This window comes from Geotrypetes seraphini, chromosome 3 (genome assembly GCF_902459505.1).
Source record: "Geotrypetes seraphini chromosome 3, aGeoSer1.1, whole genome shotgun sequence".
Lineage (NCBI taxonomy): Eukaryota > Metazoa > Chordata > Amphibia > Gymnophiona > Dermophiidae > Geotrypetes > Geotrypetes seraphini.
In genome coordinates this window covers 217,260,192-217,282,245 of record NC_047086.1, presented here as the reverse complement: position 1 = coordinate 217,282,245, position 22,054 = coordinate 217,260,192, and the positions used below count along the sequence as shown (strand labels likewise).

The 22,054-nt window shown below is 44.7% G+C and overlaps 1 protein-coding gene across 8 annotated transcripts in view; it reads right to left on the bottom strand.

The window, feature by feature from the left end:
- ECHDC1 (ethylmalonyl-CoA decarboxylase 1) overlaps nucleotides 1-22,054 on the bottom strand; it is a 75,241-nt gene that overhangs the window by 11,851 nt on the left and 41,336 nt on the right. For all 8 annotated transcript variants that reach the window (XM_033937425.1, XM_033937422.1, XM_033937420.1 and 5 more), the window contains 2 exons: nucleotides 14,739-14,791; nucleotides 9,973-10,053 (listed from right to left, as the gene is read on the bottom strand). In XM_033937425.1, coding sequence (XP_033793316.1) covers nucleotides 9,973-10,053; nucleotides 14,739-14,791 — 134 coding nt within the window. The remainder of the gene's footprint in view (nucleotides 1-9,972; nucleotides 10,054-14,738; nucleotides 14,792-22,054) is intronic.

The following is a 22,054-nucleotide window of genomic DNA, read 5'->3' as shown; positions in this document are numbered from 1 at the left end:
TATCTCTCCGACCCAACCTCTCTGAAGTTTCAGATGTTCGCGATCAGTAAGCCTAGTCTCCTGCAAGCAGGCTACATCCGCAGAATGATGTTTCAATTGGGAAAGTATTTTAGTGCGTTTTATAGGGGACGTTATGCCTGAAACATTCCAAGAAAGTATACGTAGTTTACGATCACCCATAGGGATCCCCACCCCTCCCGATAATGCCGCTGCGCCATCCAAAATTAAGTGTCCCAGGGTGCCCAGCCTCGCCCCGAGACCCCACAGTCAACTCCCAGCCAGACCATCCACACAGCTGTAAAGAAATCATCAGAAAATAAAAAACATTATACATGAAAACACCACCATGCCATACCGCTGCTGCCCCCAAAGAATCCCCAATCCCAACATCCCCTTTAACTAATCCATATGGGAGAATTAGAGTCACAGAATTTGTCATCTCCAGGGCCACCCTGACCTTCAAATATCTGTCCTCAACCTTAACATTTATAAGACACTCTCTCTTCAAATGTAAGTAGACACAGACCCTTCCAGGCCTGTATCCAAACAAGGTTCAATCTGCTCCAGTGCTCGGGGCCACCAGTTGTTTTATGTAGTCATCTGCAGCCTCCAGGGTCTGAAAAGATTTCCAGACGTCATTGCATTGAATCCTCAGCATAGCTGGATAATTAAATTGAAAACGCTGTTTCAAGTCAGCCAGGCATACACATAAGGGGTAGTAAGGTCTCCGCCGTTCTTGCAAAGCTACTGAGAAGTCCTGACTCAGGCGGACTGGATGACCATCATATTTCAGTTCTCCCTTCTTGGTTCTATATTGGCTTAGCAGTTCCACTTTGTGTTGAAAATTCAGTAGCTTCAGGATCACAACACGCGGGCGTGTTTCCAAGCCGGGTCGGGGGCCTAAACGATGCGCCCGTTCTATGCGTAAGGGCCCCATCGAAGGTCGCAGAGTAAACTCATCCCGAAGCCAGTTCTCCAATTGTTCAGGTAATGATCTCTCCGACAACGTTTCAGGGATGCCCATCAGGCGCAGGTTAGAGCGACGAGATCTGTTCTCTAGATCATCAAGTTTGTCAGCCTGAGCTCTAACCTGTGCCTGCAGCGCGCCAAGGTCTGTGTCTCGCGTCGCCGAGGAGTCCTCCAGGTCAGATACTCGTTTTTCCAGCTCCGACGTACGGGCCACGGCTGCAGCCAACAGTGTCTCAATATTTGTAATTTGGGCAGTAAGCGTCTCCATTTGGGGCCCCAAGACCTGTGATAATGCCAGTTTGATGTCACTCAGGGCCGATTCAGTAAGGCTGGAGACCCGCCGCCGCGGGACTCGCCGCCATTTTGGAGTCCACCGGTTGTGCACGTGTTCGGTCTTTTTTCACTGATTTCGGCTGCATCAATTCCTGGGACCTAGTGAGATAGCGGTCCATATAAGTAGAGATCGTACCGGGCGCCCCTCGTGTTGATAAGGTCGGTGAAGTATCTTTAATTTTGCAAAGTTCGGCAGGGCAACCCCGGAGTGAACGAGGAAACGTCTTCACTCGTTCATGACATCACGTGACTCCCACACCACTCAAATATACGTCAAGCTCGCACATAAGCCCGAGATGTGGAAAGTCTCCAGCACCCCAAGAGGGTGGAGATCACTTTATCTAAATACCCCTTCTTACCTAAGCGTTCCTTTCAAGAACCAAGCTGTAAGACAAAAGGGACCCTGATCAAACACGGAATTGGGGCTCAGAGTCAGAAGATTGGGAGAAAGAGGCAGAGGAAGAGGATCCGACACCAGATGCCGCACCAGATCCGCATACCATGGATGTCGGGGCCAATCCGGAGCCACGAGGCCCGGGTGACAAACAATGCGGAGTAGAACTCTGTCCACTAATGGCCACGGAGGGAACACATACAACAGGCTCTCCGCTGGCCATGGTTGAACCAGAGCATCCTGGCCCTCGGCCTGACCGTCTCTGCAACAACTGAAGAAGCAGGGTGTTTTGGCATTGACACTTGTGGCCATCAGGTCCATGAGAGGCTGCCCCCAAGACTGCACTATCAACTGAAAGGCCACGTGGCTTAGACACCACTCTCCGGCATCTAGCATGTGACGACTGAGGAAGTCCACTTGAACATTCACCATTCCAGCTATGTGGGAGGCCGAGATGTCTTGAAGATGAGACTCTGCCCAGACCATGAGCAGAGCTGCCTCCTGCACCTCCTGAGTGCTCTTGGTGTCCCCCTGACAATTGACATAGGCCACTGCCGTGGCATTGTCTGACAGAACCCGGACTGACTTGCCCATCAAGAAGGACCGGAAGGCTAACAGTGCCAGACAAACAGCTCTGGTCTCCAGAACATTGACCAGGACGCCTCCTCCATGGACCAGGTGCCCTGAGCTGAGTGACCTAGACACTAAGCTCCCCAACTGAAGAGACTGGCATCCGTGAGAAGCACCGTCCACTGAGGCTGATCCAGACTCGTCATTTGAACAAGATGGGAAGTCTGGAGCCACCAACGAAGACTGCAGCGCGCCAAGCTCCTTAGAGTAACAGGAAGATCCAGACTGTGCCTCTGGGGTGACCACCTCTGAAGCAGAGCATACTGGAGAGGACATGTGTGGGCCCGAGCCCACCTCACTAAGTCTAGAGAGGCCGCTATCAACCCAAGACTTGAAGGAAATCCTGCGCCCGAGGACACCGGGACACCATAAGCTGGCGAATCTGAGATTGCAATTTGCTTACCCGGACCTCTGGGAGGAAGACCTTCCCCAAAGAGGTGTTGAACAGAACCCCAAGATACTCCAGGCGCTGAGATGGGGCCAACTGACTTTCGGAAAGGTTGACCCCATCCCAGCAACTGCAGAAACTACCACCTGATCCGTGATTCGGCTGCTCTCCTGAAACGACTTCGCCTAAATGTAATGTAATTTATTTCTTATATACCGCTACATCCGTTAAGTTCTAAGCGGTTTACAGAAAATATACATTAAAATTATAAGAAAGAAAGGTACTTAGAAATTCCCTTACTGTCCCGAAGGCTCACAATCTAACTAAAGTACCTAGAGAGTAATAAAGAAGTGAAATGTATAGATAGAGGAAAAATAAACAAATAAACATTCTAACTAGACTGTATTGAACTAAGTACTTTTGAAGGTAGAAAAGAGGAGAGAAAGGAATATATGCAGAAGGAGGAACCGTTGGACAAAAGAATTCTGGAGAATTTTAAATGGTAGAAATAGAACAAAACAAAAAACAAGTGGCAAAACAATGAATAAGATTAAAAATAATTCATAAACTGGAAAAAAATAAAACATTATTTTCAATCCACTGTTTCAGCTTCGGTGATGAAGTGGAGCAAGTAAGTTTTGTAGGAATGTCCACGTCTCTTCCTCTGCGATGGTTTCCTCCATGCAATCCTCTCCATGTCACATTGCCCGTGCTCCAGCCGCCACCCTGAACGGCTGCTCCAAGAAGACTGCCCTAGATGAGGCCTGTGGTGGTTGCCAAAGTTCCTCTTCTGTGGAAAAGCCACCCGGTGCTGATCTCGGTGTGCGTTAGTGCCGCAGGAGCTGGGGCTGACAGGGAACCCACTGCCTTGTAGCTGCGTTCCCCACTGCGCACGGACTGTGCGACACCGGCAAGAAATTCTGGTGAAATTTGGAGACGCTGGGATTTCGGGGTAGAAGTCCTCAAACTCCGGGCTGGGTAATCGCCAAACAGTCCGCCGCCGCTGGAACCAGGTGCGCAGGAGACAAGCGGAGTCAGCGAAGAGGACCGCAACGATCTTGGGGCGCCGAAGCTGGACACCAGGAAACATGTGGGAAACTCCCTCCAGCTCCTCCAATTGCAGGCTGTCGATCGCAGTGCGACATCTGCGCTGCTCTCGCCCCAGGAGTCTGGCTCGATCGTTGCCTCCGGCCGCCCGCCTGAAACCTGCCATCTCCCTTTCCACTCTCAAACAGGGGCAAACCACAACACACAGCAACCAGTCGTCCATGTAGGGATGCACCAGAATGCCCTCTATCCACAAGACCGCAACGACAACCACTACCACCTTGGTGAACATCCGAGGAGCCGTGGCCAGGCCAAAAGGAAGTGCACAGAACTGATAGTGCTGACCCAAGATTGCAAAGCGAAGGAAGCACTGATGGGAGGCCTGAATTGGAACATGCAAGTATGCCTCCATCACATTGAGAGAAGTCAGATACTCCCCCGGCTGAACCACTAGAATGACAGACCACAGTGTCTCCATACAAAAGATGGAATTTTGAGAGCTCTGTTGACTCCTTTTAAATCTAAAATGGGCCAAAAGGTCCCCTCCATGGGCACCACAAAGTAAATTGAGTACCTGCCAGTGCCACACTCCTGAGGGGGTACTGGAACTACTGCTTTGAGATCTAGCAAGCGTTGAAGGTTCTGGTGAAAGGCCTTCGTCTTCCATGCCGCCTGACATGGAGAAGCTAGAAAATGATCTGGCAGGGAGTGGGTAAATTCCAGAGCATATTCGTCCTGCCCCACTTCCAGGACCCACTGATCAGACATGATCTCAGCCCACTTTGGAAAAACCTCACGCAGCCAGACACCTACTGGAACCAGAGGGAGCACTGGCAAGGAGTCATTGAGCAGGATGGGCAGTGGGGGAACCGGCGTAGAGATCCCAGCCCCCTGACGGGCCCCCCCAAAGGACTGCCTGCACTGATAAAAATGACCTCAGAAAAACCCTGAAGCTGGGAAGGGAGCAGCCCCACGCCCACAGCGGTATCTGCTAAACTCCCATAAATGCCCACAGGCGGGGCACTTTAGAGTCCATCATAGTCTGAACCAACTTATCCAAATCCTCTCAAAATAAAAATACCTGTGAAAGGGAAATTTAGTGAGTTTAGTTTTGGATGCTGCATCCGCCGACCAAGCCTGAAGCCACAATGTACGGCCACTCCAAAAGCCATAGACTGCAGACGTCCGCACCAAGTCATAAAGGACATCCAAGGAAAACGAGGCAGCCATCTCAATCTTTGCCTTCTCCTGATCCACCAAGGACCAGTCATCAGACTCACGATCCAGGACATGCTCGACCCACCGAAAAATGGCCCTATCCACCAGCCCCCCACAAATAGCTGCCTGGACCCCCAAGGCAGACATCAAAATTCTGTTTAAGAATGGTCTCCAACTTATGCTCATCAGAGTCCCGTAAGGCAGAACCGCCCTCTACAGCCACGGTATGCAGCTTAGCAATCGCTGAGACCACCGCATCCACCACTGGCGACTTCAAGGTAGCCCTATCCCTCTCGGGATGGGATACAAACGAGCCATGGAATGTGCAAACTGAAATGGTGCCTCCGGCGTATTCCACTGCGCCAGGACGAGATCCAGAATATCCTGATGCATAGGAAAACAGCGGGAAGTAGTGCGGATCCCTCTAAGAAGAGGGTCGCCCACACGTGGGGCCTCCGGTGGCACCTCTTCTAAATGTAGCACCAAGGAAACCTGCTGGTAGCTCATCCCTCTGAAAAAGGCGCACCATGGACGCCTCCTCGCCAGAAAGCGGGAAACCCGACGCCCTGCCACCATCGGCCGTCCCCTTGAGAGGATCCTGGAATTCCTCAAAAGGGTCCAGGTCCTCATCCAGGCCACCACGCTCCTCCGACCACAAATCCTAATCCCAAACCACCCTTGGGCGCTTGGATGAGGGAGGAGGAAGAGGGGACGCCAAAGGCGTAGAGGGAGGCAAAGCCACAGGGGGTGCGGAGGGAACCCCCCAAAACCCCCTGGGCATACGTGAGACCCCCAACCGCCTGAAAAAAGGCTCTGCACAAAGCAAAAATTAAATCGGGAAAAAACCCCCGGGGGGTGCCATGGGACTCCCTGCCACAGCAGGGGACCCAGCAGAAACCTGCCCCTGTTGCAGACAAAATGGAGGGGCCTGCTGTAAAAAATGGCGAAGTTACCACCAAAAAATCCCCTCCAGGGCCTGTAGCGGCTGGGAAGCCTGAACTATCCCAGCCGCTAAAGCAGGCAAGCTGGCATCAGCAGTTAAAGAAACAGCTGAGAGAAAATCCTCAGCCGAACCAGCGGTAAGGGAATCTTTTTTATCCTTACCGTTGGTGGCTGAGGAAATCCCTCCGTGTGCGGTGAAGGAAGACTGGACTTCCCCACTGCTCCCGAACGACTCGCGAGGCACTAGCAGCGGGGAGCCCTGGATGCTGGCACCTGCTGCTAACGAGGTTCCTCCACCGCACTGTACAGGCTGGCCACAAGTGCCTCGCATCTGCAGCACAATGAACACTTTTTTCCTTGTAAAGTGCTCATTGCTCCATCCGTGACCTAGCTGGAAGAAAAGTGCCGGTTAGTTGAAAAATACAGTAAAATACAGCAAATTTAAAGGGAAAACAGCCCTTCAGACCGGCACTATCTCAGGAATTTTTTTTTTTACAGAACAGACTCCACTGGCTCTTAAAGGAGTATGCCTTGCCTGCACTAGGCACCTCTACAAAAATGTTAGGGAGGTGGAGGAAAAAGGGGGCAGGGACCGAGCACGAGACCCACCGGCGGGGGGCGGTCCACCCCAGGTACACAGCCTGCCAGATCCGGAACCTCCCGCGATGCAGGTGCCCATCATCCAGGGTTCCCCGCTGCTAGTGCCTTGCGAGTCGTCAGGGAGCAGTGGGAAAGCCTGGTCTTCCTTCACTCTGAGGTTGTGGTTTCAAACCCACACTGCTCCTTGTGATCCTGGGCAAGTCACTTTATTCCCCCCCCCCCATTGCCCCAGGCACATTAGATAGATTGTGAGCCCACCAGGGCAGACAGGGAAAAATGCTTGAATACCTGAATAAATTCATGTAAACTGTTCTGAGCTCCCCTGGGAGAATGGTATAGAAAACTGAATGAAAGATCCAGGGTGGTCAGGAACTTGTCTGGAGATCACATCCACAAGTCCTGAATCTTGAAGCAGGTGTCTACCCTTTTGATGTTGTGCATGGGCCAAATGGAGCCTCCTTTCTTAGGGACCACAAAATAATTAGAGTAACAACCCTACTCCTATTCTGTGGTTCTGGTTCCACTACTCCCAGATACAGAAGTGGTCAAAACTTTGGCCTGTCACTTTACCACTGAGCCAGAGGGTAAAACCTTTAAGGCATCAGGCACTGGAGTAATTCTAGGGCACAGCCCCACTTGATTACCTCTAGTCCAAGGTGATATGGACCCACTTGTGGCTGAAGAGGACCAATCTGGCTCCTATCTGAGCTGTTGAGGGGCCCAGCACATCCTCCTTAGGAGTTTCTGGAGTCTCCGGCAGTGCTGGAAGACTCCAGGTTGCCTGATCTTTTCAGACTGAAAAAGGGTTCCTGCTTGAAGGGCTGACTAGGCTTTGGATCTGCACCATACTTCCACTTATCTGAGTGAAAGCAACTACTACCCCAAGAATGAGATTTGACCAAAGGGGTATTCTGTGTTCCCTTCTAGTGCAACTCCAGGAGCCAGAGAACACAAGCCGCCCCTATGTCCTTGATTAACTTCTCCAAATCCTCCCCAAAGAGTAATTGGCCCTGAAGGACAACTGACCAAAAAGCTTCTGGGAAGGCTGCATCCAGAGTCCACTGACAGCCTCTGGGCAAACATTATGAAGGCTACCAAACATGAGGTGATGTCCACCAAATTATAAAAGGTAATCAGTCAGAAAATCAAACCCTTTGACTTCAAGTGGGCCACCTTTGCTCACATTTAAGTTGGAGTCGGATGACGGCGGCAACCTTGGGAGACCCTTGATAAAGCACCTTCCCATGCGAAACATGTCGGGTCTGACACCCAGGTTTGGCTGAGATAAGTATTTATTATACTTCAAATTTTATAATATTGAAGACACGAAGCATTTATTTATAATATTTAAGAAAACACTTTAATAAGAAACAAATTGAAGAAATGACAACAAATTGACAGCCAATGATGAAGCACCACAGTAATCTTCCCGCAGTTCAAATTATTACAGCGGAGGAGTGGTGGGGCTAAGGCGTTTTTTTGAATTCAGGCAAGATGTATTAATATCTATTATATCCAGATCCTATTGCAATTTGTGTATGATTGGAGAGTATCAGGCTGGATAAAAGAATTTCTACAATTACTTGCCAATTTGTACTAGGTTATAAAATCAATGAGCATGAAAATTATTGCCATGTTCAAATTGCAGCAGTACTCCACAACTCATTGCTAAATGTCATGTTATGTGTAGGCTTATATCCCACCAAATCCTCACAGACTCAGGCAATGACAAGAAAGGTGACACTGAGGGGCAATTTCAATAAGATGTCTAAGTCTGACTTTGGATGCTTTCCACAAGATGGGTGGGGAAATATCTATTTTCAAAACCAATTTTTATTTTTTATTAAATGACCTTCCTTAGGACGCCTACCTTTGTTCGCCATTTCAACCGCAAAAACATCCAAGTTCAAAACTCCCAAATCCAGACCATTTGGATGTGGGAGGGACCAGCATTGTAATGGACTGGCCACACAGACATGCCAACAGAGCAGTGGGGAAACTGAGGGCATTGCTGTGAATTTCACATAAAGGGTACCAGATGTACATCTCACCATAACCCCCTTATAATTTATGGTGAGTCCTCCTAAAAGTTCCCAAAATCTAGTATACCTACCTATCTACCACCCCAATAGCCCTTATGGCTGGAGGTGACACCTAAATGGGTTTTGGTGGTCTCACATTTTCCACTATAAATGAAGTGGTTAGAGTGGCTTATGAGCCTGAGTCCTTCTCTCTATGATTCACTAGTCACCCACCAAGCTATTTAAGACACCTGTGTGCTGTTCTACTAGGCTTTCCCATACCAGATTCTGCTGTTTTAAAGACAGGTATGTGGGGTGGGAGGGGGGTCAGTGACTACAGGGGGAGTGTGTGTGTGGGGGGTCATTATTTAATCCCTCTAGTGCTCATCCGGTCAATTTGGGTACCTTTTTTGGCACTTAAGACGCTTTTAAAACAGGTCTAGCTCCGGATGTCTACGTTCTGTCCTGGACATCTTGGGAAATGTTCAATTCTCACCGTAAGATGTCCAAGTGCTAAGCATGCTCAAAGCCCACCCATAACATCCCTCCAACATGCCCCCTTGAACTCTGAATGCACAACGGCTAAGAAGCCTAGCAAGACATTCAGAAAGTTGGCTTTGAAAATTGGCACTTGAACGTTTTGGCGAGAAAAATGTCCAAGTGTCAATTTATGCCATTCATTAGACATCTTAAGAGTTTTGAAAATGCCCCTAATTGGATAAAATAAACAAAACTAATGCTGGCACCCCAACCCAACTTTCTGCATGGCTCCTATCCCTGCTGGTCTAGCAGTCTCCTTGCTTCCTTTCTCTCCCTGACTCAATTTCCTGTCTTCCAACAGTAAAATAATTCTCAGCCCCTGCCCCCAACATCAACAAAACTTTCTGGTAGTCTAGGAGAGCCCCCCCCACCCTGAATTGTAAAATAAACCTACTTAGTTTCTAGTGGTAACCTCTAACCCCTGATTCAAGATCTCAGATATCCTTTCCTCAATTATCTGGAGGCAGAAATGATGCCCACTTGCTCCTGCCTCCAGTACCATCATTTTCTAAATGGAGGTGCATCCTGGGGTACAGTAGGCGGGGCCAATTTACCATATAAGGGAGAAGTTCTGAAGCAAGATTTTCACCAAAGTTATTGTTCATGGGCAATGAATTGGAGTCAATCAAGTCTAATATGTGAACCGAGCAAGGCTGTTGGGCTCAACCAAGCAGTGTGGCCTTGACTTGCACAGTTGGAACTACACCAGGGACCAGGAGCACCAGACTGAACAACCAATCATCTGCAGGAGGTAGAGAAAATACTGGAATTTTCCCACAAAGCATGTCACTGGAAAAAGTCAGGTTCTCTACCTACACCTGCTGGTAGATGGAGAATACAACCTACTATTCAGAATGATGTAGCCTGGATGCTAAGGAATGTGCTCTTACCTGAAATCACAGGCAGTGCTGAGCTCTGCTCCTCCTCCTAGAGCCTTTCCTTGCACTAATGCCACACTGATTAAAGGCAGCCTACACAGAAGAGCAACAAATTAGAGTCTGTTTTGATGGCTTTTGGGTTTACAAACATGGCAATAGTCAGTGCTACACATATATTAGAAAATAGTCTTGCAGCTGGGGTGCCACATCATCCTTATCCCATTCCCTCTGGATGGCAGGCACGTGCGGTCACTTAATGTTACATCTGTCTCCTCCACCAGCTGAGTTCACCTTGAAGTCCAAACTCACAAGGCCCTGTAATTTTGTGGGTTCTGCTTGCACAACACAGTAAAATCTCAAAGATGTTTGCTGGCGGAGGAAGCAGACGCAGGTAGGAAATGCTCCCTCTCCTATGTCTAGAGGGACGGAGGGAAGGAAAGAGGATCCTGCCAATGGCAGTGAAATGGAAAGAGAAAAGTACCCATGGAAAGGGTATTTGTGAGAGACATGCTCTGTTATAGTATTCATGATTTGTAATGAAAATACATCGTTGCAAAATGTATTTGATGTTTGAAGATAGAGAAAACTCCTAACATGAACCCTTTTGCCTCACCCTGGTCTGCTCACTTATTTAAACATCTATCCCACCAAATTTTCCCTCTGTTTCTAGCAGTTCTTCAAGCCAGTCTCACTCACATTCACACGCTGAGCTTCTGGAAGCATGAGCTCATTACCCCTCTCTTAAAGAAACCTTCATCTGACCCTTTAGACCAGGGGTGTCAAACTCAAATACACAGTGGACCATAATTAAAAACTTGAACAAAGTCGCGGGCCAACCAAATAATAATTGTACAACTCCAAAAGGAAACTGTAGACAATATGTTTATAAAACAATGACGCAAGGTACAACTAGCTCATGATTGATGCAAAATAGCTGAGCCAAACTTAAAACAGAAAAACTATAAAGGGATTAAAACCAAAAAGGGATAAAATAAAATACCATATGAATTAGCAACATATGTTTGAAAAAGTGTAAAAATATAATCATAATAAAAACCATTACGTGAAGCAGAGAAAACGAATAGGAATACAGAAAAACACTAGCACCAGAAAAGAATGAGTACCAGAAAACAAATCGCCAAAATTAGAACGTGATTAAAAGGGATTCGAAAGAAGAAAAAATGATGAAAAAAATCAATACTTACTAAAAAAGCAATTGCAGAAGAGCCCAATGCTACTGCGACACAGTGTGAGACTGTGAAGAGAGCCGGAGAACGCCCCAGGAACTTGTAAAAACATCAAACGTGATGATGTGCCTAATGGGGACGTGAGCCGATTGGGTCAATAAACTGTCTACCGGCGGCCCAGCTCTAGTAGATATTTGGTATGTTCTCGCGGGCCAAATATAATTACACTGCAGGCCAGATTTGTCTCTCGGGCCTGAGTTTGACACCCCGGCTTTAGACCCAGATAACTTTAATCTAATCTAATCAGGATTTCTTAAATCGCTCTTTTCCAGTGCAGGTTCAAGACGATTTATAGGATAAGAGGCCCATGTACCAGCATGGGGAAATTTACAATATAAGGATGAAGAAGGTTATATTCATAAGTGTGTATGGTGATTTGCTATAAGAACATAAGCATCGCCTCTGCCGAGTCAGACTATAGGTCCATCGTGCTCAGCAGTCCGCACTCGCGGCGGCCCCCCAGGTCCGTGACCTGTAGTGATCCTTTACTTAAGACATTTTATCCTTTATAGTACCCCTCTAACTATACCCCTCAATCCCCTTTTCCTTCAAGAACATGTCCAACCCCTTTTTGAAACCCAAAATCGTACTCTGCTCTACCACCTCCTCCGGAAGCGCATTCCAGGTATCCACCACCCTCTGAGTGAAGAAGAACTTCCTAGCATTTGTTCTGAATCTGTCTCCCTTCAATATAAGTATTTTAAATGTTCAGTGGTCATTGCAATTGATACCATATTTTGTTATTCTTTTGATTTGTAGTTTGCTAGTTAATCACTACTCCTCCTGAAAAAGCTTTCTGGCGAAACTCAGGTCTTAGTAGGAGAGAGCTATCATAATAGCATGGCACTAAATGATCACATTGTAAATCATTGGATGGCACGTTAATGGGTATTTACTAGCCTGCTGAGCCATATTTGGGGGCTTCCATGATCTCTTCAAACGACAGGTAAGTGCCTTTATAATATTCATCTAAGTGCATAATCATATAAACACATTTGCAAATCTGATGAGCTTAGTTATAAACTTTGTGGTTATAAGGCACCATGGCAGATCAGGACAGTAGTAGTGCAATGATGGTCCTTAGATGTTCACTCTTGCGACTCAATGCAGGTGGTGAGGGTACTGAGCACGTTACATAGTTAAATTTAATTCATCGGGAGAAAAATACTTTTTCATTTCAAAGATTTGTATGATAGTGCAGTATTCTGATATCAGCATGATATGACCCTTTAAAGTCGGCCAAGCCTGAGCATAAGTATGTGATAATCTTAAGGTGGCCAAACAGGTTGAAAAGGTGATTGTGAAAGCTAGAAGGATGCTACGGTGCATAGGGAGAGGTATGGCTAGTAGGAAAAAGGAGGACTGTATAGGACTCTGGTGAGATCTCATTTAGAATATTGTGTACAATTCTGGAGACCGCACCTTCAAAAAGATATAAACAGGATGGCGTCAGTCCAGAGGAAGGCTACTAAAATGGTTGGTAGGGAAAGAGGACATACGATAAAGATATTTAAATACGTACGTGACAAATGCACATGAGGCAAGTTTCTTTCATTTGAAAGGGAGTTCCGGAATGAGATGGCATAGGATGAGGTTAAGAGGTGATAGGCTCAGGTGTAATCTAAGGAAACACATTTTTACAAAAGGGTGGTAGATGCATGGAATAGTTTCCCAGTAGAAGTGATGGAGACAAAGACTGTGGCTGAGATCTCTTAGAGAGGGGAGGCAATAGTGAATGCTGTGGATGGGCTGACTTGATGGGCTATTTGGCCTTTATCTGCCATCATGGATCTATGTTACTATACATTAAAGGATCTTGCTCAATATTGGAGGTGCTCATCATCCACTGGTACCCAGAGAGCTGGCTCGAATGACTAGCAAGATCTTTTGCAAATACTGTAAAACCTTGGATTGCAAGTAACTTGGTTCGCAAGTATATTGCAAGACAAGCAAAACATTTGATTAAATTTTAACTTGATACACAAGCAATGTCTTGCAATACAAGTATATACAGTATACACACATCACAATTGAGCCGATGGTTCTTCCCTCTCTTGACGCTGCAAGAGTGTAGTGACTGTTCTAAATGAGCGAGGTCTTGCACACAGTACTCCAGGTGAGACCTCATCTGGAGTACTGTGTGCAATTCTGGAGGCCGCACTACCGTAAGGATGTGCTGAGAGTTGAGTCGATTCAGCGAATGGCCACCAGGATGATCCTGGGGCTCAAGGATCTCTCCTATGAAGACAGGCTGCACAAGTTGCTGCTATACTCTCTCGAGGAACGTAGGGAGAGGGGATATATGATAGAGACATTTAAGTACATCACTGGTCGCATTGAGGTGGAAGACGACGTTTTCCTTCTAAAAGGACCCTCGTCCACAAGGGTATATCCGCTGAAAATCAGGGGGGGGGAAATTCCATGGGGATACCAGGATGTACTTCTTCACTGAAAGAATGGTGGACCATTGGAACGAGCTCCTGGAGCAGGTGATCGTAGCCAGCAGCATACAAGATTTTAAGAATAAATGGGATGCCCACATCGGATCCCTACGAGGGTAGCATAGAGGAGGGCAGCTTGGGGACGAGTGATAGAGTGTAGATTAGGGGAGGGTTGTTGGAGTGGGCAGACTTGATGGGCTATGGCCCTTTTCTGCCGTCATTTTCTATGTTTCTATGTTAAATACGTATAGTATTTTGTATTAAAGTTTTTGAGTTGTGGAACGAATCGTTTGAATTTCCATTATTTCCTATGGGGAAATTCGCTTTGATATATAAGTGCTTTGGATTATAAGCATTTGGAACGAATTATGCTCGCAAACCAAGGTTTTACTGTATTACGCTTCTAGTGAAATTTGATACCTCTAAGGGAAGAGAGACAGAAGTGACTTGCTAAACCCATGTGCAAAGTGAGTTAATTACTGGTTCTGCTATCATGTTTTGGCTGTTTATGCAGAATTCAAGTGAAAATGCATATTGGGAGCCATATATTTAAATGTACTGGATTTTTAAAAGGGGATCTTTAAAATGCATACATTTGATAAAGCCTGTATATTTTTTTTTTTTATTGCTGTTGGCTCATGGATTTTTATTAAGCTAGAGGAAAAACTCTTCTTAGGTTAAAAAAAGGCTATGAAAGTTATGTAAAAAAAAGAAATTAAAATAATACAGTAAACGAAGAAGCTAAAATAATACAGTAAACGATGCTGTGTCATTGCCCTAGGCGGGGACACATTATCACAAACAAGTGTGTAACACAATGAATAAATATTTAACTGAATAGAAGAAACAGAGAAGTTAAAATTAGCAGTTTAATACAAAACAGCCAAGCAAATAAAGACAAATGTTAAGTTTAGGAGTGGATTGGCAAAATGGTACAAATTTACTTCACCTCCAACAACTTATGTTGAAGCAAGAGGTGGTAAAAGCAAAATACCTATTGAGACTGAACATTGACCTGAAATGTCAGCTGCTGTTTACACCATGCACACACATCATGGCTTTCCTAGGATGGGAGAAAGGCTAACAGTACCTCTTGAGTCTTGTTAAGGTGTTTTGCATGAACATGCATATCTTCAACCCCTCCTACACATGCCAAGGAAAGAAAGGACAACCTTTATCATTCACATTTTGAACAAGGAGGCTATATGGAATAGCTTCTGTTTGACAAATGTTACTCTTCAACAAGCTTTACTGTTTACCAGGAAAAACAGGGGTCTTAAGTAGTATCCTTCAATATCAGTTGATTCTGACATGGAATATACCAGTGATTCCCAACCCTGTCCTGGAGGAACACCAGGCCAATCGGGTTTTCAGGCTAGCCCTAATGAATATGCATGAGAGAGATTTGCATATGATGGAAGTGATAGGCATGCAAATTTGCTTCATGCATATTCATTAGGGCTAGCCTGAAAACCCAATTGGCCTGGTGTTCCTCCAGGACAGGGTTGGGAACCACTGGAATATACGAACAAGTTACCAAGAAGCATTCCCTCTCTCACAGGCCCAATGCGAAAGGACTGATTAGCACAAAGAGCCTCCATACCTCCTCAACAAGAAAGTGGTCTTTAGACCAAAGTCTTACTTCCCCAACCCTGAGGACAGTGGAAGCCTCCAGGCCCTTATTTACCCTCCTCCTCAAGATATTGCTAGCCCCTTCTCTCTGAAGCTGGCAGCAGAGCTATTTCTTTCTTTCTGACTTGGTCTCTCTTATCTCAGAATGAGAACATAAAGAGTTGCCATACTGGCTGAAGGTCCATCAAGCCCAGTATCCTTTTTCCAACAATGGCTAATCCGATATCAGGTCAAAAGCGCGCCGGAACAAAGGCGCGCGTAGACAATTTAGCGCAGCTTGGAGGTGCGCGCCGCAGAAAATTACTGTTTTTACGGCTCCGACGGGGGGGATCGCGCCGCGTTGTGGGGGGTTGTAACCCCCCACAATTTACTGAAAACTTCACTTTTTCCCTCTTTTTAGGGAAAAAGTTAAGTTTACAGTAAATTGTGGAGGGTTACAACCCCCCAGACCCCCCACAATGCCGGCGCGATCTCTATTAAGTAAACTGGGGGGGCTCCCCAACAAAACCCCCCAACGAAGCCCCTAAAAACTGTAATTTTCTTCGGTGCGCGCCTTTGTCTTTCGCCGAGTTGTCTATGAACCGCTAATCCAGGTCACAAGTACCTGGCAATATCCCAAAAGAGCAAAACAGATTTTATGCTGCTGCTTATTTTAGAAATAAACAGTGGATTTTCCCAAGTCCATCTTAATAATGGCTTATGAACTTTTCTTTTAGGAAATGATCCAAACCTTTTTAAAATCCTGCTTCTACTACATTCTCCAGCAACGAATTCCAGAATTTAATTACACATTAAGTGAAGAAATATTTTCTCCAGTTTGTTTTAAACCTACTACTTAGTAGCTTCATTGCATACCCCCTCGTCCTAGTATTTTTGGAAAAAGCAAATAGCGTTCCACTCTGCTCCACTCAGTATTTTAGCCATCTATCATATCTGCCCTCAGCCATCTTCTTTGCCAAACTTAAGAGTCCTAGCTGCTTAGCCTTTCCTCATAGGGAAGTCCTCCCATCCCCTTTATAATTTTCATTGCCCTTCTCTGTACCTTTTCTAATTCCACTGTATTTGAGGAATAGTCGCACCATGCAGTGATGCAAAGGCACAATAATATTCTCATTTTTGTATTCCATTCCTGTCCCGATAATTACTAACTTGTTTGCTTTGTTAGCTGCCACTGCACACTGAGGTTTCAACGTATAATCAACAATGGCATCTAGATACTTTTCATGGGCAGTGACTCCTAATGTGGAAACCTGCATCACATAGCTATAGTTCAGGATAACATGGTGATTGCAACGTGAGGTTCAAAATCCGACGTCATTATGCAGAGCCATTTGGAAGGAGGGACCAACAGTCCAAGATGAGAGGCTTGCCTCTTAGCACTTGAAGCTGAGTGGTGATGCAATTGTAAGACCAGATGCCATTTCTTTTTTGGCAGGGGGGAAGGAAAGGGACAAGGTGTTTGCAGCCTTAAAGCTAGATGCACTAATGTCAGCGATCATTACTAAACCAGTTTTGACTGCTTTAGTGACAATCACATTTGCCGATCCAATGTACAAAATGGCTCACCGCGTGTTTTTCCTCTTGATCACCAATTTTCCAAACCGGCCATGCAAATTAGCCATTTAATATTGAAACCCCATGCAAACTACCCAAGCGATTGATGCACTAACATCGCTTGGTGAAGCACAAAAAAAAGTGATTAGTCAAGACCAGTCGATTACCTGTCTTACCGGCAGTTTTTTAATGGGCATAGATACTGTGCATTTGTTACACATGCACAATATCTGCCCCATAAAAAAAAAAGAAAAAATCACCTCCCCCTAATGCCAATGACAGCTCTCCCAGACGAACTGGCACCGGGGACCAAACCCCCTCTTCAGTGAAAATCGGCCTCCTGCCTTGCCAACCCGACCCGCTCCAGTGCGAGAAACAAATTGTCAGGAGGGATTCCCACTCCCTCCTGCCTTGCCGAAACCCCCCAGCATGAGAAAAAAAAAACAACCAACCAACCAGCAGAAGGGATGCCCACTCCCTCCTGCCAACAGAGGGCCCCCCACACCAGGCGCCACCCCCAAACCAGGTACTGGGGTGGATATGGAGGGGTTCAGAGGAGCATCCACAGGCAGGAGGGAGGGGGCATCCCTCCTGCAAATTTTTACTCATGGGGGTGGGAGAGGGGAGGGTCAGCATGGCCAGAGAGAGTGGGCATCCCTCCTGCTAATTTTTGCAGGCCCCGGGGGGGGGGGGTGTTGGTTGGTCCCTGGTGCCATTTCATCGGGGACGGCCATCATCGGTGGGGGGTGCTTTTTTCTTTTAATGGGGCAGATATTGAGTGTGTTACACACACACAGCACCTGTGCCCCTTAAAAAAAAAGAAAAAGACAAAAAAAGATTTCATGTCCTGAACAGCTGAATGGCAGAACGCTTTTCCTGCCAGCTCTGTGCATGTGTGAGTTGCTTTCACAGCGATCAATCGGACGGGAGAGACAAGGATTAGGATGAACCTCTGCACAAATTATTTGCATGCAAAATTTTTAGTGCATCAATAGCTCTTTTAGAATCGTCCAAAAACAGATCGGAGCAGACTCACATAGTCTTATCAATCCTGTTTAGTGCATCTAGCTCTCAGTGGGTACATTAAGCCTCTTAGGTTTTAATGCATACAATATCCCTCACTGAGTTTACACTCAGCATGCTTCCATTCTCATGTATAAAGTACAAAGCTTTCTATTAATCTAAATAGTTATTAATTCAAGCATAGATACTGTCCTAACATCCAGTCTCCAAGGTGACAAATGTATAAATGCAAGTGCTGCTGCAGATATCTGCTTAACAGGAACTAGGAGGCCTCCAAAGTAATATGCATAGCCTGCTATACCTAGCTACATAAAAGTCTGCGTTTTTCACTAGCACTTCTGGTTACAACTATACTTGCAGTATGCCCAGCAGACCTAAGTGTCGGTCCGTATATATTCAAATATAAGCTGTGATTTTTGGGCCAAAACTGGCCCCAAAATGGAAGTCGGCTTATATTCAGGTCAGTGCCCATCCGCTCCCCCCCCCCCCCCAACTCGTACCTGTTACCAGGTCTCCGCTGGGCCTGCCGTAACACCTGGTGGCCCAGTGGTGGGCCGGGACAGGAGGGATTCCTTCCACCTCCTGTCCCAGCAGACTGTAATGACTTAATTCCCTCCTGCCTCCCCCGCATTCGCTTGAAATCTCTGGTGGTCGAGCAGTGGGCCAGAGCAGGAGTGGTCTTCCTGCGCTCCTGCCCCATGCTGAGCCTCTAGTTGTATAGACCCTGAAAGGGGCTATGTGAGTTTTATACCCCCCTCCCCACTGAAAACCTATATAATGAAATATAGGTATAAAGATATAGCAGCTAAGACTTGCTATGGTAGAAAACTTGCACTCTGCCCTAGAAAACATCCTTGCTTGAAGATAAAGGGTTTTTAGGATGTTATGACCTTATGATTTACGACACGTGTAATGTATCTTTTGTCCATTGACCATATGACCTATGGCTTGCATCTTGTGACATAAGTAATCATTACCAATAATTTGACCTTTGCTTTTTATTCTGCCTCCAATCTTTTCTATAAAAGGAGTCAGTGCTGAATGCTTTGGGGTCATTTCTTGATGCTGCTGCTTTAAGCATCAGATAGAAATCTCCCTGAAGCTTCAGTTACTGTTTAGTTAATTGTCCCCCCCCCCAATATGTTTGTTAACTTGAATGTTTTTATTGATTAATGTACATCACCTAGAAGCCTGATTAGGTGATTTAACAAATTTTTTAAATAAACTTGAAACTTGATTCTAATTGTGTGTGTGCCTGGTGCGTTTCTCCTCTCTCTCTTAGCAACTCAGTGAGAATTCCCCTACTAAGTCCGGGGGGGGGGGAGTTGACTATCTGGGTAAGTGATAGTCACTCTCCAACAGCTGAATGGCTGCTCGCGGCGACAGTTATGGTTATTTAAGGTCGTTCTCATTGTTGGTCTAAATCCGATATTTTCTTGTACAGTAATTTGCTTTTGGATTTTACCCTCTCGAGGGTTTGGTGGGATACATGACGACTGGACATCCTGCTTTGGGTGGTAGATTATTTGATCCTAACTTTTGTTTTATGTCTGGCTCCGATGGTGCCATAGCATTTTGGTCTTTTTGACATCCAAGTATTGTACCTTCAGTTAGAGAGGGGATTTATAGGAGTGGATTGGCAAAATGGTTCAAATTTACTTCACCCCCAACAACTTATGTTGAAGCAAGAGGTGGTAAAAGCAAAATACCTAATGAGACTGAACACTGACCTGAAATGTCAGCTGCTGTTTACACCATGCACACACATCCTGGCTTTCCTAGGCTGGGAGAAAGGCTAATATTACCTCTTGAATCTTGGGATAGGGTGGGGGTGGGGGAGTTGGAATGGGGTCTGGGTAAGTTTAGTGCTGTTCTATATGCTAAGCCTGTCGACTTTCTAATGAGCATGGTTGTTTCCAAAAAATTTTTCAATACACAGATTTAAACCTAAGAGTAAAGGGGGGAGAAAGGCTGTTATAGGGTTTTAATCTTTAAAATTTTTTTACAAACTGTACAATAGTTACGCTCTAGATCTCTACTATTCCTTCCCTATTGTTTTTCCCATATATGGTTCTCTTCTCTACTTTAAAACAACAAATTGTAACTTTCTCCCTCCATTCCTTGTGTATCAATAAGTCTGTAAATTTGTCAATCTAACCCACTAATTTTAAATTATAAATATTATGTCCAGTTGTATGTTTATTATTATTTTATTGTAACTCGCTTAGTAAATTTGAATAAGCGATTTATCAAATCAAAAATAAACTTGAAACTTTTGAATGTATAAGGTTCTGAGATTTTGGCTAAGTAGAGAGGGAGATCAAAAGAGTCTTTTCTGTTTGGTGATGTGAGTAAAGAATTATGGAAACCTATCATCATTTCCCAATATAGCAGGTTTCTATATGTGTTCTTATAATTCATTGGGCGGGAAATAGACAAATGTTGGAGGGGAGGGAGGAGGAGGGGAGTTTAGAGGGTTTCTGTGACTTTGTCCACAATAGCACTGTTTCGATTTGTTTGATGATTTGTAACATGAGTTATTGGAAAATTCAATAAAAACAGATAAAGGCCCTGCAGGATGTTCATCACCTTTGGTACCTCACCTCTCTAGGCCTTGCAGGCAGCAGGTAGACCAGGGAGGCGATTGACAAGGCATTCCTCAATCCCTGGACCCTCGACTTGAGTTAGATGACTGGTTGCTATGAGAAGACATGTTCTTATAAGCCTCACAGTCCCGTTTTTTTGGGACTCATATATATAGCTAGAGATTTCAAGGAGACATTTTTATCTGTCTTCCTTTTGGACAACTTATGAACAAATCCAAGGTCCAAACTCTCCTAAAGAGTTTGAATCATATTGGGGAAAATACTAGTTTAACAATTTTTTTAGTAAGGGTACCAGTGCTCTAATTTTGCAACTGGACTTAAGCAGTGCGTTCGACCTTGTGGACCACGATAAACTATTGGAATGTCTGGATGCTATAGGCATATATGGCCAAGTTTTGAAATGGTTTGAGGGTTTTCTTAAATTTAGAACTTAATCAAGTAAAGCTCAACAATGAGCTTTCAAACAATTGGAGTAAACCCTTCGGAGTACACCACCGGTGAGACCTGCGGGTTGCCTCCTCAAGGAAGGTTTCTTCTTGCCTAAGCTCCTGAAGAAGGGTGGTTTACCTGAAACTGGACCAGTTGAGCTTTCACTGGGCCTTCGGGCCTTGTTTGGAAACAGTGATATTATTCTGAGAAGCTGAAAATGTTGAATATGAATCTTACTGGCAGTCACTGCAGATAAGTTCTATTTTTCGCTGGTTTGAGTCCTAACTTTGAAATGTTGACAGCACTGCATTTTTACTACGACTGTTTGATTTTTCTATTTATTCATTCATTATTGCACTTTTTTTTTTTTTTTCCATTATTTTTTATTTTCTAATTTTTCATAAAGTGTACATAATAATAAAATACAATTGATAAATGCATATTATCACTTTTATATCTAATACATTATATATCTGAATTTGATTTTCCCCCTCACCCTCCCCCCTCCCTTTCATTACTTTAATATAATATTTTAATTTTCAAATTTTTATAAACAGTATACAACATAATAGAATACAATTGATAAATATTCTATAACTTTTTTATATCTAATACAATATAATCTAAACAAATTTTGTCCCATTTCCCTCCCCCCACCCTTTTATTACCTTTTATTCATACGTTACATTTTGTATAATATATTATAACATACTATGTATAAATTAATTTTTCTTACCCCCCCTCTATGTGTGTCATAAAAAGATCCTTAAAAGAAGAAAAGAAGAAGAAAACATCATATTATTTATTCATTACAGTATTTTGTCAATGGCCCCCATATTTTTATAAATTTAGTATATGTCCCTTTTTGTATTGCTATTGTTCTTTCCATTTTAAAAATATGACATATTGTATTCCACCAAAATGTGTAATTTAGGTTGTTGTAATTTTTCCAATTGTTAGTTATATGTTGAATGGCAACCCCTGTCATAATTAATAAAAGCTTATTATTTTCTGGTGAAATTTGACTTTTTATTCTCATCATTGTTCCAAATAAAATTGTATCATATGATATTGCAATATGATTTTCCATTAATTTATTAATTTGTGGCCAAATTGAATTCCAAAAAATTTTAATATAAGGACAATGATATAATAAATGATC